Raw genomic sequence first — 14,276 nt, forward strand, 5'->3', positions numbered from 1 at the left:
CTCCCTCACCAACTGCAAACATCTGCTATCTGAGCAGATAACTGATACCTGCAGCTGTACATAGTCTATCGGTAAATAGCCCACCCAATTTTACCTACCTCATCCCCATACTGTTTATATTTATTTACTTTTCTGCTCTTTTGCACACCAGTATCTCTACCTGTACATGACCATCTGATCATTTATCACTCCAGTGTTAATCTGCAAAATTGTAATTATTCGCCTACCTCCTCATGCCTTTTGCACACAATGTATATAGACTCTCTTTTTTTTCTACTGTGTTATTGACTTGTAAATGGTTTACTCCATGTGTAACTCTGTGTTGTCTGTTCACACTGCTATGCTTTATCTTGGCCAGGTCGCAGTTGCAAATGAGAACTTGTTCTCAACTAGCCTACCTGGTTAAATAAAGGTGGAAAAAAAGATACAAATAAATAAATAAATATTTTTTTTAAAGACATCAAGCAAAGTGTCTGTGGTGAGGCTTCATTCACAAGGATTCCAACCAGTGTGAAGAAAGATATTAACTATTCAAGATCATGTCCCAGGCTACTACTTTGAATTCCTGGAAACATTTGACTGTAGGAGGATTCTACCTAAAAACTTAACTGTTACATAAACAGGATGAGGATGGAGAATGTGTGCCACTGGCTGTAACTGGTTGCTCTTATCAGAAGGCTAAGATGAACAAGGCTTTACAGTGTAAGAACTCTGTCACCGTGAAAATTGAAGTGGGGCTTGGAAGTGAAACAGTGGCATTCCGCACTCTATCCCCTTTGCCAGAGGCCCGAATATAGGGACTTCCGTTTCAATCACAGCTCTCTGCTGATTTGCTGCCCAGATCTACACTTCATTTTATCTAAGCTCTAAGGTGGTGCACAATCACTTTTATTGTGTACATTGACTGGCAGCCCCTCTCAACACCCAGCCCATCACCAGCATTCCTCAACAAAAAAAAGGAAAGAAAAGATGTCCTTTTAACGGGAGATGTCTTTGTGATGAGCATGCCGTTTGCCCCTGCATTTGGCTGGTGTTACAGGAAGTACATTCTATCATTATCAAAAGGTCATTATTGGAATCCCTGATGATACCACCACTCCTTTGATGCCGTCACTATTGTGAAGGTTAATTTAGGTATTACTGTAAGCAGCTTCATTAATGCATTTAGATAAGTTATTAAAGTGATGCTCCTTTGAGGGTAAATATGAAAGTATTTGCTGGGGCCTTTGTGGTCAATAACAAGCTAGCATGCTGGCATCCTGGCAATAAGATATCTTTGAAATCTGTGTCCAATATGACACTTGGCCTCCATAGCAACCAGATGAGGGCAAACCCTTTTGATCACTCTGGCATAGTAATCAATTGAGGCTAATATGAAATCCAACACAGCAAGACCAGACTTTACCTGTTTTTTTTTCAGAATGAAAAAAACATTTAATGCGGCTGACTATTTATGCGGCTGTCAAATGTGAATGTGAAGGATGCCCATCAAAGAATAGACCAGATAGACAACACATGGACATCAGACAAACCCATAGTAAGAAATCAAGAACATGACCGACAGTAAATAATGACGACGTAGCCTATAAAGTCATATGATGTAGCCTGCTCTATCAACCCATGCTATATGTACAGTATGTTCAACATGATAGCTATGGCATTCCCACCATAGTCCAAAACTAGCATCTAAGGGATAAGAGGGGCGGTGGGAAAACACCACAATTGGTCCCCCGAGGCCAAGAAGTAAGGCAGGGGTTTAGGAAGTAAGCTCACCAGAAGCAGGGAGGTCATGGAAAGGATGAGATTAGGAACAATAGCCGAGCGTGAGCTAAAACAATGAAGAGAGGGAGTTAGCGAGACAAGTGTCCAAACAGGAGGGGAGAGAAGGCGACCAGAGATGTAGAGGCGTAAGAGGGAAGTCAGATACGCAAAGAACGGGTTATAAGGGAAAGACCGGAGACACCTGTCTAAATAAACAGAAACAGACAAATATGATGAAAAAATGCTTTGAAATTACTGAGCTGTAAAATAGGATATTATACGCACCACACTTCCTACAACATGCCCCCCCCCCCCCCCATCCTCCCACCCCACCCAGGCAGTACGCCCTAAAATACACTTATAAGTCATCATTCCACATCTTAAGGATCAGATCCTTTTTTTTCAATCTTCACCTTAAATGACATACCCAAATCTAACTGCCTGTATCTCAGGACCTGATGCAAGGATATGCATATTCTTGATACCATTTGAAAGGAAACACTTTGACGTTTGTGTAAATGTGAAATTAATGTAGGAGAATATAACACATTAGATCTGGTAAAAGATAATACAAAGAAAAAAAACACGTTTTTTGTATTTCTTTTGTTCCATCATCTTTGAAATGCAAGAGAAAGGCCACAATGTATTATTCCAGCTTAGGCGCAGTTTAGATTTTGGCCACTAGATGGCAGCAGTGTATGTGCAATGATTCAGACTGATCCAATGAACCATTGCATTTCTGTTCACAATGTTGTATCAAGACTGCCCAAATGTGCCTAATTGGTTTATTAATAAATGTACATTTTCAAGTTTATAACTGTGCACTCTCTTCAAACAATAGCACGGTATTCTTTCACTGTAATAGCTACTGTAAATTGGACAGTGCAGTTAGACTAACAACAATTTAAGCTTTCTGCCCATATCAGATATGTCTATGTCCTGGGAAATGTTCTTGTTATGTAAAACATCATGCTAATCACATTAGCGCACGTTGGCTCAACCGTCCCATGGCGGGGACACCAATCCCGTAGAGGTTTTAAAATGACTGGTGCTCCTTTTGTTTCACAGATTGAGTTAGTCCATTTACAAAAAACATACATTATAATCTCAGATGTCACTAAGGTATAGCCTAGCAGAGGGACCTGTATCCTTTTTCCTTCGTTTCCCCTCACCTTTTCCCCTAGAAATCGTTCTGTGTAGATTTGGTAAGAGCATGCATACTGCATCCATCACAGAGTGATCATATCTGACTCCGTGTAAAAATGTATGCACTCACTACTGTACTGTATGACTGGATAAGAACGTCTGCTAAATGGCGGAAATGTAAATGTTGTCAGAACATGACTGACCAAGATTAACCCTGGTAGGAAGACATGACCTGACAGTAAGCAGCTAGGCAGCTGATTTTCCCTTCTCGACAACATATTCGACCAAATGACCAAAAAAAACATTTGTAACAACCAGTATCTGCGAAGCATATAACAAAAACATAGCTGTATTTGATGGGTTTACTGCACAAACATTCATAGACCTTAGAGTAGGCTCCCATAAAATCTGAAATAATTGAGCTATTTCATTATGGACAAAAATACAATCGCATCAGTGGAATGCTTTTCACAATTGCAGTTCTGTGAATAAATCGTTTTTGATCTAAAAGAAGCAAGCTATAGAACAGACTAGAAAAGTGGTCTCTTTGCGACAACTTTCATCTTTCTCATAGCCAGTTACAGATTGCATTCCTCAAGAGTCACACATACCTAAAATTACAGTATTTGGGTATTCAGTCAAAACAAAATAATGACCCAAAAACAGTAATATTGAGGGCATGCATACAACATGAAAGAAGAGCTTTTTGTTCATATGCATAGGCTAAGTGATACAATCTAATGACCATCTTTCAAGACAGAATTTGCTGTATAGGGGTGACTAATTGAATCCACTTCTTCTATCCACTTACTACTACTATTTATATGATGACAAATACATAACTACTTTATACACATTAGACGTGCACATGTGTTCTGATGTAAATCTCAAACACTTAAATTACTTGAATTATTGTAACTAGGTTACCTACAGTATCTTTTAACTTTAACTGATGTTAGAAAACTGATATGCTTTAAACATCCTAGGCAACTATATTCATCATTTGTGAAAATAAGCTACCATTTGCTTTTCAGCTTTCTTAAACAATTGACCAGAAAAACGACCGAATAAAGGTATCACATATTTGCAGTTTGCTGCGTCTACGCAGCCTTATTCGGAGCGGAGCAGAGAAGCGTTCCATCAAGAAGCCAGCCTTCAGTTGACAAGCAACCCCGCAAAGTTTCCAATGTACAGTACAGTAGTCACCAAACGATAGACCGCAGAAAACCGCGTCCTATGCAGTGTTTTCAAGAGGTTAGATCTGTATTAGGTCACATACCTTTCCAGGCCAGAGAAAGCAGGAAAAGTCCCACGAACATGCAAGCCTTCATTCGTAAAGCCATGTTGTTGCTTCTGCCCAGTGTCGTCCTGAGAGTGAGTGTGACGGCTGGACGATGCTGGAAAACTGCGAGACAGACAGGGTGCGAGAGGGGCAAGAGATCTGGGTGCAGATATGGTCGAGAGGGACAGTGTAGTTGGTAGGAGGAACTTGTAGGGGAAAGGCGATAGTACAGACAGTAGTCAAATCTTTCTGAACAGGTAGCCTTAATGATAACATGGTTGGGTACAAGGGTTCCTTGATTGTTTAGAATGGAATATAATAGAATATAACATATAGTTGCGAGCAGAAATGAACGGGGTACACAAGATCATTTGGACAACAAAGCAAGCACTCATTACTCAATGTATTGAGTTTCAGTGATGGGGAAGCTACTCTAGAAATCTAGTTTACCAAGGTACCAATTACTTCACACTGGAAGAAGTTAAGCTAAACTGAAGCTACCCGTAAGAAAAATATAGTTTACTTAACTAAAATTACTTTGAAAAAGTAGTTCACTACATCCCAACTACTTCATAAATGATCATATCTAAATATAAAATGTCATAGACTTGAAATTGCAAGAACAAATCACTCTGAAGTAAGATGTCAACAGAATGTGTAATGTAGCATATTAAACACAAAAACTATGTTTCAAGTGAGAATTAGGAATTTTATTTTCTATTTCTAAAACAATACCTAGATTTGAATTTAGTTAAACTATGACCAAGCTACTGCAAAATGTAGTTAAATAACGAGTTGAACCACATGTAGTTCACTTCTCCCCAACACTATTGAATTTATATACCAATTCTCGGGTCAATTTGACTAATGTTAAGATATGTGAAATATTTTCAGCATTCGTTTATTTGTATATTGCCGTCATCTTTGTAATCTGGGACTTTATTTTGTTGAAATCTGTTTGTGTAAATGATTTAAATCTCACTAAGTACACTCAATTTTAGCATTCGAAAGTACTTCAATACACTCTCACAGCTGTAATACGCTGACTGCGCAAGCGGCAGGACTTCCGCTTTCTAATTTTCCCAAATAAAATATCCACTTTTCACTACATTCAGACCACATAATAGGGCAAAAATATGTGATTATACAGATATACTAATCACAATTTTTTTGTGATTGTTTGTCCGCATAATTTATGTCTGACATTCATTTGCAAAAGACAAAGTCCACTTGATCACTAGTTATTGCTCTAGTATCCTATGGTGCCACTGGTGCCAATTATATCTACAGTGGCAAGAAAAAGTATGTGAACCCTTTGGAAATACCTGGATTTTTGCAGAAATTGGTCATAAAATTAGATCTGATCGTCATCTAGGTCACAACAATAGACAAACACAGTCTATTTAAACTAATAGCACATAAACAATTATGCATTCTTTATTGAACACACTGTGTAAACATTCACAGTGCAGGGTGGGGAAGGTATGTGTACCCTTGGATACGTTTTATTATTTTACCTTTATTCAGCTAGGCATGTCAATTAAGAACAAATTCTTATTTTCAATGATGGCCTAGGAATAATGGGTTAAGTGCCTTGTTCAGGGGCAATTTTTACCTTGTCAGCTCTAACCACTAGGCTCGACCCACTAGGCTACGCTGCCACCCCAGCGTAGCCTAGTTGACCCTCCTTTGGCAGCAATAACCTCAGCCAAAAAAAATTTTGTAGTTGCGGATCAGACCTGCACAATGGTCAGGAGGAATTTTGGACCATTCCTCTTTACAAAACTGTTCAGCAGTATTCTTGGTATGTCTGGTGTGAACTGCTCTCTTGAGGTCATGCCACAGCATCTCAATCGGGTTGAGGTCAGGACTCTGACTGGGCCACTTCAGAAGTCATATTTTCTTCTGTTGAAGCCATTCTGTTGTTGATTTACGTCTGTGTTTTGGGTCGTTGTTCTGTTGCATCACCCAACTTCTGCTGAGCTTCAATTGGCGGACAGGTAGCCTAACATTCTCCTGCAAAATGTCTTGATAAACTTGGGAATTCATTTTTCCATGATAGCAAGCTGTCCAGACCCTGAGGCAGCAAAGCAACCACAAACCATGATGCTCCCTCACCATATTTTACAGTTAGGATGAGGTTTTGATGTTGGTGTGCTGTGCCTTTTTTTCCTCCACACATAGTGTAGTGTGTTCCTTCCAAACAACTCAATTTTATTTTTTATCTGTCCACAGAATATTTTGGCAGTAGCGCTGTGGGACATCCAGGTACCTTTTAGTGAACTTCAGACGTGCAGCATTGTTTTTTGGGGACAGCAGTGGCTTCTTCCGTGGTGTCCTCCCATGAACACCATTCTTTTTGAGTGTTTTACGTATTGTATACTCAACAATAGAGATGTTAGCATGTTCCAGAGATTTCTGTAAGTCTTTAGCTGACACTCTAGGATTCTTCTTAACCTCATTGAGCATTCTGCGCTGTGCTCTTGCAGTCATCTTTGCAGGACGGCCACTCCTAGGGAGAGTAGCAACAGTGCTGAACTTTATCCATTTATAGACACTTTGTCTTACTGTGGACTAATGAACATCAAGGCTTTTAGAGATACTTTTGTAATCCTTTCCAGCTTTGTGCGAGTCAACATTTCTTAGTCTTAGGTCTTCTGAGATCCCTTTTTGTTTGAGGCATGGTTCACATCAGCCAATGCTTCTTGTGAATAGCAAACTCACATTTTGTGAGTGTTTTTTATAGGGTTACAGCTCTAACCAAAATCTCATTGATTGGACTCCAGGTTAGCTGACTCCTGACTCCAATTATCTTTTGGAGAAGTCATTAGCCTAGGGGGTTCACATACTTTTTCCAACCTACACTGTGAATGTTTAAAGGATTTATTCAATATAGACAAGAAAAATACAATAATTTGTGTGTTATTAGTTTAAGCACACTATGTTTGTCTATTGTTGTGACTTAGATGAAGATCAGATCACATTTGATGACCAACTTATGCAGAAATACTTTCACAACTAGTCTGGTGCATCCATCTAAGGTTGCGGCGACTTTATATTCACACAGCTTCTCAGGACGTATACACTCTTAGAAAAGAGGGTTTCAAAGGGGTTCTTCGGCTGTCTCAATAGGAGAACCCTTTTTGGTTGCAGGTAGAAAGAACCCTTTTAGGTTCTAGATAGCACCTTTTTTTCCAAGGGTGTACAAATGGTTTGCATTTACAACTGTCATGGTCTCATGTCCATCAGTTCAATTCTTATAGCCCTGGTGTGATATTTTATTTGACCTTTATTTAGCTAGGCAAGTCAGTTAAGAACAAATTCTTATTTACATTGACAGCCTACCCCAGCCAAACCCTAACCCAGATGATTCTGGGCCAGTTGTGCGCCGCCCTATGGGACTCCCAATCACGGCCAGTTGTGTTACAGTCTGGAATCAAACCAGCATCTGTAGTGACTCCTCTTGCACTGAGAAGCAGTGCCTTAGACCTCTGCGCCATTCGGGTGCTCCTAGTGGTACCATTTAGTGGTGTAGCGTGACTGAATTTGAATGTAGCAACTAACCATTCATAAATTCATTGAGTTTATATGCCAAATCTGGAGTCAATCTGATTTATGGTTCACGAGAAGAAGTTTTTTAAATTATTTTCAACAGTAGCATGTGCGCTAAAGTGCATCTATAGGTACAGAGCAGCCATTTTTGAAAGCAGCAACAATTTTTCCTCAAAACCATTAAAGAATGATGTAATGAGTCAAAATACAAAATCTGTAGTGAATCTGAAGTATGGTTCATGATGAGAAGATGATAGCAGATGATTCTGAGCATAAACATTGCATATGCAAATAATGCATTGTAATAGTTTCTTTGTTTCAATACCAAATTCAATGTGGGTCATCTTTGGGACGTCCATGATAGCGATGACACATTTCAAATTGATAGGCATCTGTGGTTTAAATGGACATGTAAAAGCCCATTTTTTTATTTGTCAAGAACTCAGCCATCTTTTGACCAATGCCTTAGCTTTATTCATCATAATATGTGCTGAAATGCATCTACTGGTGGCCATCTTTGAACGCGTCAGCTTTATTTTCTCAAACTCTTTATGGATTATTGTGATTAGTTCAAAGACCAAATTTGGAGTGAATCTGAATGTTATTATTATTTTTAAGTATTAGCATTACATAGTCAAGAAAGTGAATTATTAATAGTTTCATATTTTTTTTAAAGATATGCTTAACTTAATATAGTTCATCATAGTAATGTATTTGATGACCCTAAAAAGTTTAAAGTTGATAGGCCATTGTGGAGTGGATTTACAATGGATTGCTCAGATTTCCTTATTTATCAATAATTCAGCCATCTCTTAATCCAATTTTGTTATTTTGACGTATGGTTCATGAAAAATATATTTTTCAAAAGTTTTCAAAAAGGTCCAAGATGGAGGAAAATCTATCCTGGTGGACCCTTGAAGCAGATTTGTTCAGCAGGAAGAAAGATACCTACATACAAAGTTTAAAGTCTCTAGGCTACTTATAAATGAGACTGCTTATAACTGCTCATAATAGTCCAATCAGTGCCATTCCTTTTTATCAAGTTACTCAATGCTTGAGTTATTTGACCAAGTCAAGGAAAAATTATACTAATACAAATTCAGACAATAACAATAGGTTTCACAGCTTCACTGTGAACCCCTAAATATCTTCATTTTCTTCATCTGAAATGTGAATTATTTGAGTAATTGCCAATTATGCAAATCACATCTTGCTATAAGGCATCTTGCTATGTAGGCTCATTGATGGTACATGGACATGGTATATGCTTTATGAAAAGCATTACATAAATCTTGGAAAGCTGTGAGAAGACAATCACCAATGGAGTCATTTATTTGATCTGCATTTTCAACCTTCCCTGCAGTCATGGCTGTCCTATCAGATCTCAGGACTTACATAACATTTAAATAAATAGTGGGAAAAACCATTTGACGTGTATGAGTGAAAAATACGCTACATTACCAAAAGTATGTGGACACCTGCTCGTCGAACATCTCATTCCAAAATCATGGGCGTTAATATGGAGTTGTTCCCCTTTGCTGCTATAACAACCTCCACTCTTCTGTGAAGGCTTTCCACTAGATGTTGGAACATTGCTGCGGGGACTTGCTTCCATTCAGCCACAAGAGCATTAGGGAGGTCTGGCACTGATGTTGGGCACTGACGGTGGCCTTGTCATGCTGAAACAGGAAAGGACCTTCCCCAAATCGTTGCCACAAAGTTGGAAGCACAGAATCGTCTAGTATGTCATTGTATGCTGTAGTGGTAAGATTTCCCTTCACTGGAACTAAGGGGCCTAGCTCAAACCATGAAAAACAGCCCCAGACCATTATTCCTACTCCACCAAACTTTACAGTTGGCACAATGCATTTGGGCAGGTAGCGTTTACCTGGCATCCGCCAAACCCAGATTTGTCCGTCAGACTGTCGGATGATGAAGTGTGATTCATCACTTCAGAGAACGCGTTTCCACTGCTCCAGAGCCCAATGATGGTGAGCTTCACACCACTCCAACCTGCACTTGGCATTGCGCAAGGTGATCTTAGGCTTTTGTGCGACTGCTCGGCCATGGAAACCCATTTCATGAAGCTCCCGACAGTTATTGTGCTGACGTTGCTTCCAGAGGCAGTTTGGAACTAGGTAGTGAGTGTTGCAACTGAGGACAGACGATTTTTACCCGTTACACGCTTCAGCACTCGGCGGTCCTGTTCTGTGAGCGGCTGAGCCGTTTCTGCTCCTAACCATTTCCACTTCACAATAACAACACTTACACTTACACTTGCAGCTTTAGCAGGGCAGAATTTTGACGAACTGACTTGTTGGAAAGGTGGCATCCTATGACAGTGACACGTTGAAAGTCACTGAGCTCTTCAGTAAGGCCATTCTTCTGCCACAATTTCTTTTAGAGATTGCATAGTCGTGTGCTCGATTTTATACACCTGTCAGTAACGAGTGGAGCTGAAATAGCCAAATCCGCTAATTTGAATTGGTGTCCACATACTTTTGTATATATATAGTGTATGATCGGACTGAGGGTCCCTTAAAATGTAATTGTGTTGAAATGATACATGGGCCTGTTCTCTTGCCAGATTCGTAAAGCATACACGGCATTGAATTACATTTCAGTTGGTTCCAGAGCATTCCCGAGCATTCAATTGCTTGACCAACAGCTGTTCTAATTGATAAATCAAAGCCTATTAGAAAACTTAGATTGCTCTGCTTACTCCTCTGTACTCAAAATGTGCTATATCTGGGCCTTCGGAAATCATGGATTTCAACTACAAGCCTCAATACATTGGCCACGTGATAAAGAACTTGAAAAGAAGGAACTACTACTCTGCGCTGAAAGAAAACCTCTGCTACAGGTAGACAGAAGTCTTTTTTTTAGGTAGTCTGAAAAAAAACTGGCTAGCTCCAGTACAAATAGCGCAGTGTGCTCGCTGCACTAGAGCCAGGAGTTTTATCATCAGCATTGGAGCTCCTCCTGCGGTGTGAGACCAAGTGTATCCGAGTCGACAGTCTCAATATACACTGTGTTTGCATACAGAGCCGCTGACTGTTTGTACACCTGTGGGAGAGCACACACACGTCACTGCTGTCAAGTAATGAAAGGTACCTTCTGACCATTAGGCACTGGCAGCAGTAGGAAAATGCAACAGACAGGCATTTTGGCTGCATTTAGGCTCCTCTGCATTTGTGGGACTTTGAGTCTAACTGAACTACTCCTTTGAAGTGAAGTGGACTGTTATGAACCAATTTGAGTTATTTGATCAGATTGCTCTTTGTCTGTCTGTCTGTCTGTCTGTCTGTCTGTCTGTCTACCCCCCCCCCCCCCTCCCCATCTCTCTCCTCCTCCTGCTTTCTCTTTCTGTGTCAGGGGATTGAATGGATGTAGGAGCACCAAGGTTTCAATGAGATAGGAAGGGTGTATTTCCAAAATGCTATGTCCACCAATTTTTCAGATTTGTGTTTTTTCATGAGAAAATATTGCCTATGTGTAAAATATTACTGTTCTCTGATTTTTATTCATAGATTTTTAGACTTGTATGAAAATGTATTTTTTTTGCAAAACGCTATATATCCATTGTTTAGCTGGAATGGCATGTTCGTATACAGTATGTTTGGCTGTGATATGTGGTTGTCTCACCTAGCTATGGATGCACTTATTATAAGTCGCTCTGGATAAGAGCATCTGATAAATGACTTAAATGTAATTTCATTCACTAAATATTAATGTCTCAAATGAAGGTTGAGTAATGCGTCCTCTGAAAGTTGACCCGCCAAAACGCAGTCTTTTACACCTACACACTTATCCCAGAAGCCAGCCGCGCCAATGTGTCGGAAGAAACACTGTTCAACTGACAACTGAAGTCAGCTTGCAGGCCCCGGGCCCACCACAAGAAGTCACTAGAGCACCAGGAGCCAAGTAAACAATGCTGGGCCAATTGTGCACTGTCCAATGGGACTCCCGGTCACAGCCTGGGATCAAACCCGGGTCTGTAGTGACCCCTCAAACACTGCCTTAGACCACTGCGCCATTTGGGAGGAAAGACATTTTAGTTAAAGAAGGATTTTAAAGCCTTGGGACAATTAAGACATGGATTGTGTATGCGTGCCATTCAGAGGGTGAATGGGCAAGACAAAATATTGAAGTGTCTTTGAATGGGTTATGGTAGTAGGTGCCAGGTGCACTGTTTTGAAAGTGTGAAGAACTGCAACGCTGCTGGGTTTTTCACACTAAACAGTTTCCCATGTGTGTCAAGAATGGTCCACCAACCAAAGAACATCCAGCCAACTTGACACAACTGTGGGAAATATGGGAGATAACATAGGCCAGTATCCCTGTAGAATGCTTTAAAAAACGTGTAGAGTCAATGCCCCGATGAATTGAGGCTGTTCTGAGGGAAAAGGAGGGTGCAACTATTAGGAAGGTTTTGTACACTCAGTGTACAGGATTTTGGAATTAAACTCTTTCTATATTATAATAAGTTATACAATGACTAAATAAAAATGTAATTGGGATATGATATTTTATGAGGAACTATCATTGTTACGATTTCAATATTTCATAATTAGTTTGAATACATGTATGGCTTTGTTTTTAATAATTTTTAGTCTGCCATTCATAGGCTCTATTTCAAGTCTGTGTTCTTTAAGATATGTATTTTATTTATTTATGTTGTAGTGACCTACTGGAGGCTGTGGGAGAGGCCTCTGTGAAGCTATTTTCTCAGCTAGCTGCCAAGCCTCCCCAGATCAGACTACTGTGAACTTAAAAGTCCTTGAGGTGAGGTACAGTACATGCAGGGGGCATCAATAATAATACCATGATTAAAGGTGGAAGAGGTGTTCACGCTTCCTTCGAGACAAAGGCTTTTAGTCTTTCATCGTTGCCTTATCTGCTGTGTAGTCCTGTGTAGTCCTGTGCATGGCAGGTGTGCTGCCGTCTGGGGGATCAATCTTTCTAAAACCGTAATGAAGGCCATTCAACAGACCAGACAACTCCTTTTATGCTCAGTAGAATTCATTGCGCTCTGTTTTTCTTTCCCCGGGATATCAGACGACAATCTGTTTGTGGAGACGTTGCTCTGTTTTGATGGAAACATAAGTTAAACGCAGATAAATGACCACAACTGCCTCCTCCTCTTCCTCCTCCTCCTCCCACCATCTGTGTTTAGAGCAAATCCATTTTCTCTGGTTTGGTTAAAGCTCCGATCCACAACACTCACTCATCGAGTACTCCTACGGAGGGAAAACACGTCTGTCTCTGAGCAATGCTAGTCATCACACACAATACATAAATATGTTTGACATTATTTGAAAAGGCTTCATCCAACATATTTCTTAATGTTGCAGGTGAAACTTTGATGCAGATTCTAGAGTATCTTTGTTCAGTTTTTTTGAGTGTGAAAATGTATACTTTACTATAGGAATAATAGTGCTGCGACCTTAGGTAAGACAGAGGCCAACGGAGTTGTGGCTGGTGTGTGGATGACCTTCAGAAGTTTACCAGAAGTCAAACAGGGAGATCACGACACCTCTGGATGAAAAGGGGACGTAAACAAAGAGGCTGTTGATGCTTCCACTTCCTGTATGGCTTGGCAGAATCCTTACACTGTGTAGTGATAGGTTAGCAGATGAAGGGGCCCCTGTTCCCAGACAAACCAGTGAAATGTGACACACGTTCAGTTTAGGCAAAGTAACAATTCTGAAGTCAACAGAATGTATCATATTAGATTGTTCTGTTATGAATGACCAAGGTGAAGGAAATATATTTTGTATCTACAATGTAATGTATGCAAACAACAGCCATGAATACAGGCATGGGGGGAAATGGGGGGATGTGAAGTAAATTGTCATCTTTTGTAAAACAGAGCTTGTATTTTGTAAAACTGATTCCAAGGATTTTACATGGGTGTATCCCCAGACAGATTTTGTTCTCCTTTCCAACCCCTGAATATGGGTACTTATTTTGCTACTACAGAAGCAGCAGTGGACCATGCCTTGCCTTGTTGGCTTTCACATGATAGAATACAATGTGCAGTATTTTTGTGAGACAAATGATTTGATCTAAATTACAGTAGAGCCGTATGGTCAATGGACAGTCTGGTAGTAGTGAGATGAGTGGCCAACCTAAGACACAGCTGTCAATAATGTGATTAGATTGGGAATTTGTTCCTGCATTTCTTTCAGCCCAGCACAGACTAGTCTAGCTGTGGTGTGTAGGCTATGGTAGGTTACGTTTCACAGTCAGTGGGTGGATGGACAATTCTCATCATTGTGTCAGAGCTTGCGCACATGAGGAAGGGTGGAGTTTTATAGTTGACATGTAGAGGAGAAGAAAATGGAAAAACATCCAAACGTTTCCTCCAATCACTCATTGTTTTACTACTAGGTCATGTGACATATGTTTACTGTGCATGTGACCATTCCTGAAATACCTAGAAGAGAAGAGGCTTATATTGAAACGATATGTCATAGCATTGTCACACCCTGATCAGTTTCACCTGTCCTCGTTATTGTCTCCACCCCCTCCA

At 40.1% G+C, this 14,276-nt stretch overlaps 1 protein-coding gene across 7 annotated transcripts in view; it reads right to left on the bottom strand.

Moving 5' to 3' along the window:
* The window catches only part of LOC110507384 (cell surface glycoprotein MUC18), a 46,204-nt gene extending 41,626 nt beyond the window's left edge, over positions 1-4,578 (bottom strand). For 4 of the 7 annotated variants that reach the window (XM_090224285.1, XM_090224282.1, XM_021587344.3 and 1 more), the window contains exon 1: positions 4,187-4,578. In XM_090224285.1, the coding sequence (XP_090080411.1) occupies positions 4,187-4,250 (64 nt within the window). In that variant the 5' untranslated portion in view covers positions 4,251-4,578. The remainder of the gene's footprint in view (positions 1-4,186) is intronic. The other 3 variants (XM_090224286.1, XM_090224283.1, XM_090224284.1) reach the window with 1 other exon arrangement.
* Between the last annotated feature and the right edge of the window lie 9,698 nt (positions 4,579-14,276).

The sequence above is a fragment of the Oncorhynchus mykiss genome, chromosome 27 (assembly GCF_057628025.1).
Source record: "Oncorhynchus mykiss isolate SJ-2025 chromosome 27, ASM5762802v1, whole genome shotgun sequence".
NCBI classification, from domain to species: Eukaryota; Metazoa; Chordata; class Actinopteri; order Salmoniformes; family Salmonidae; genus Oncorhynchus; species Oncorhynchus mykiss.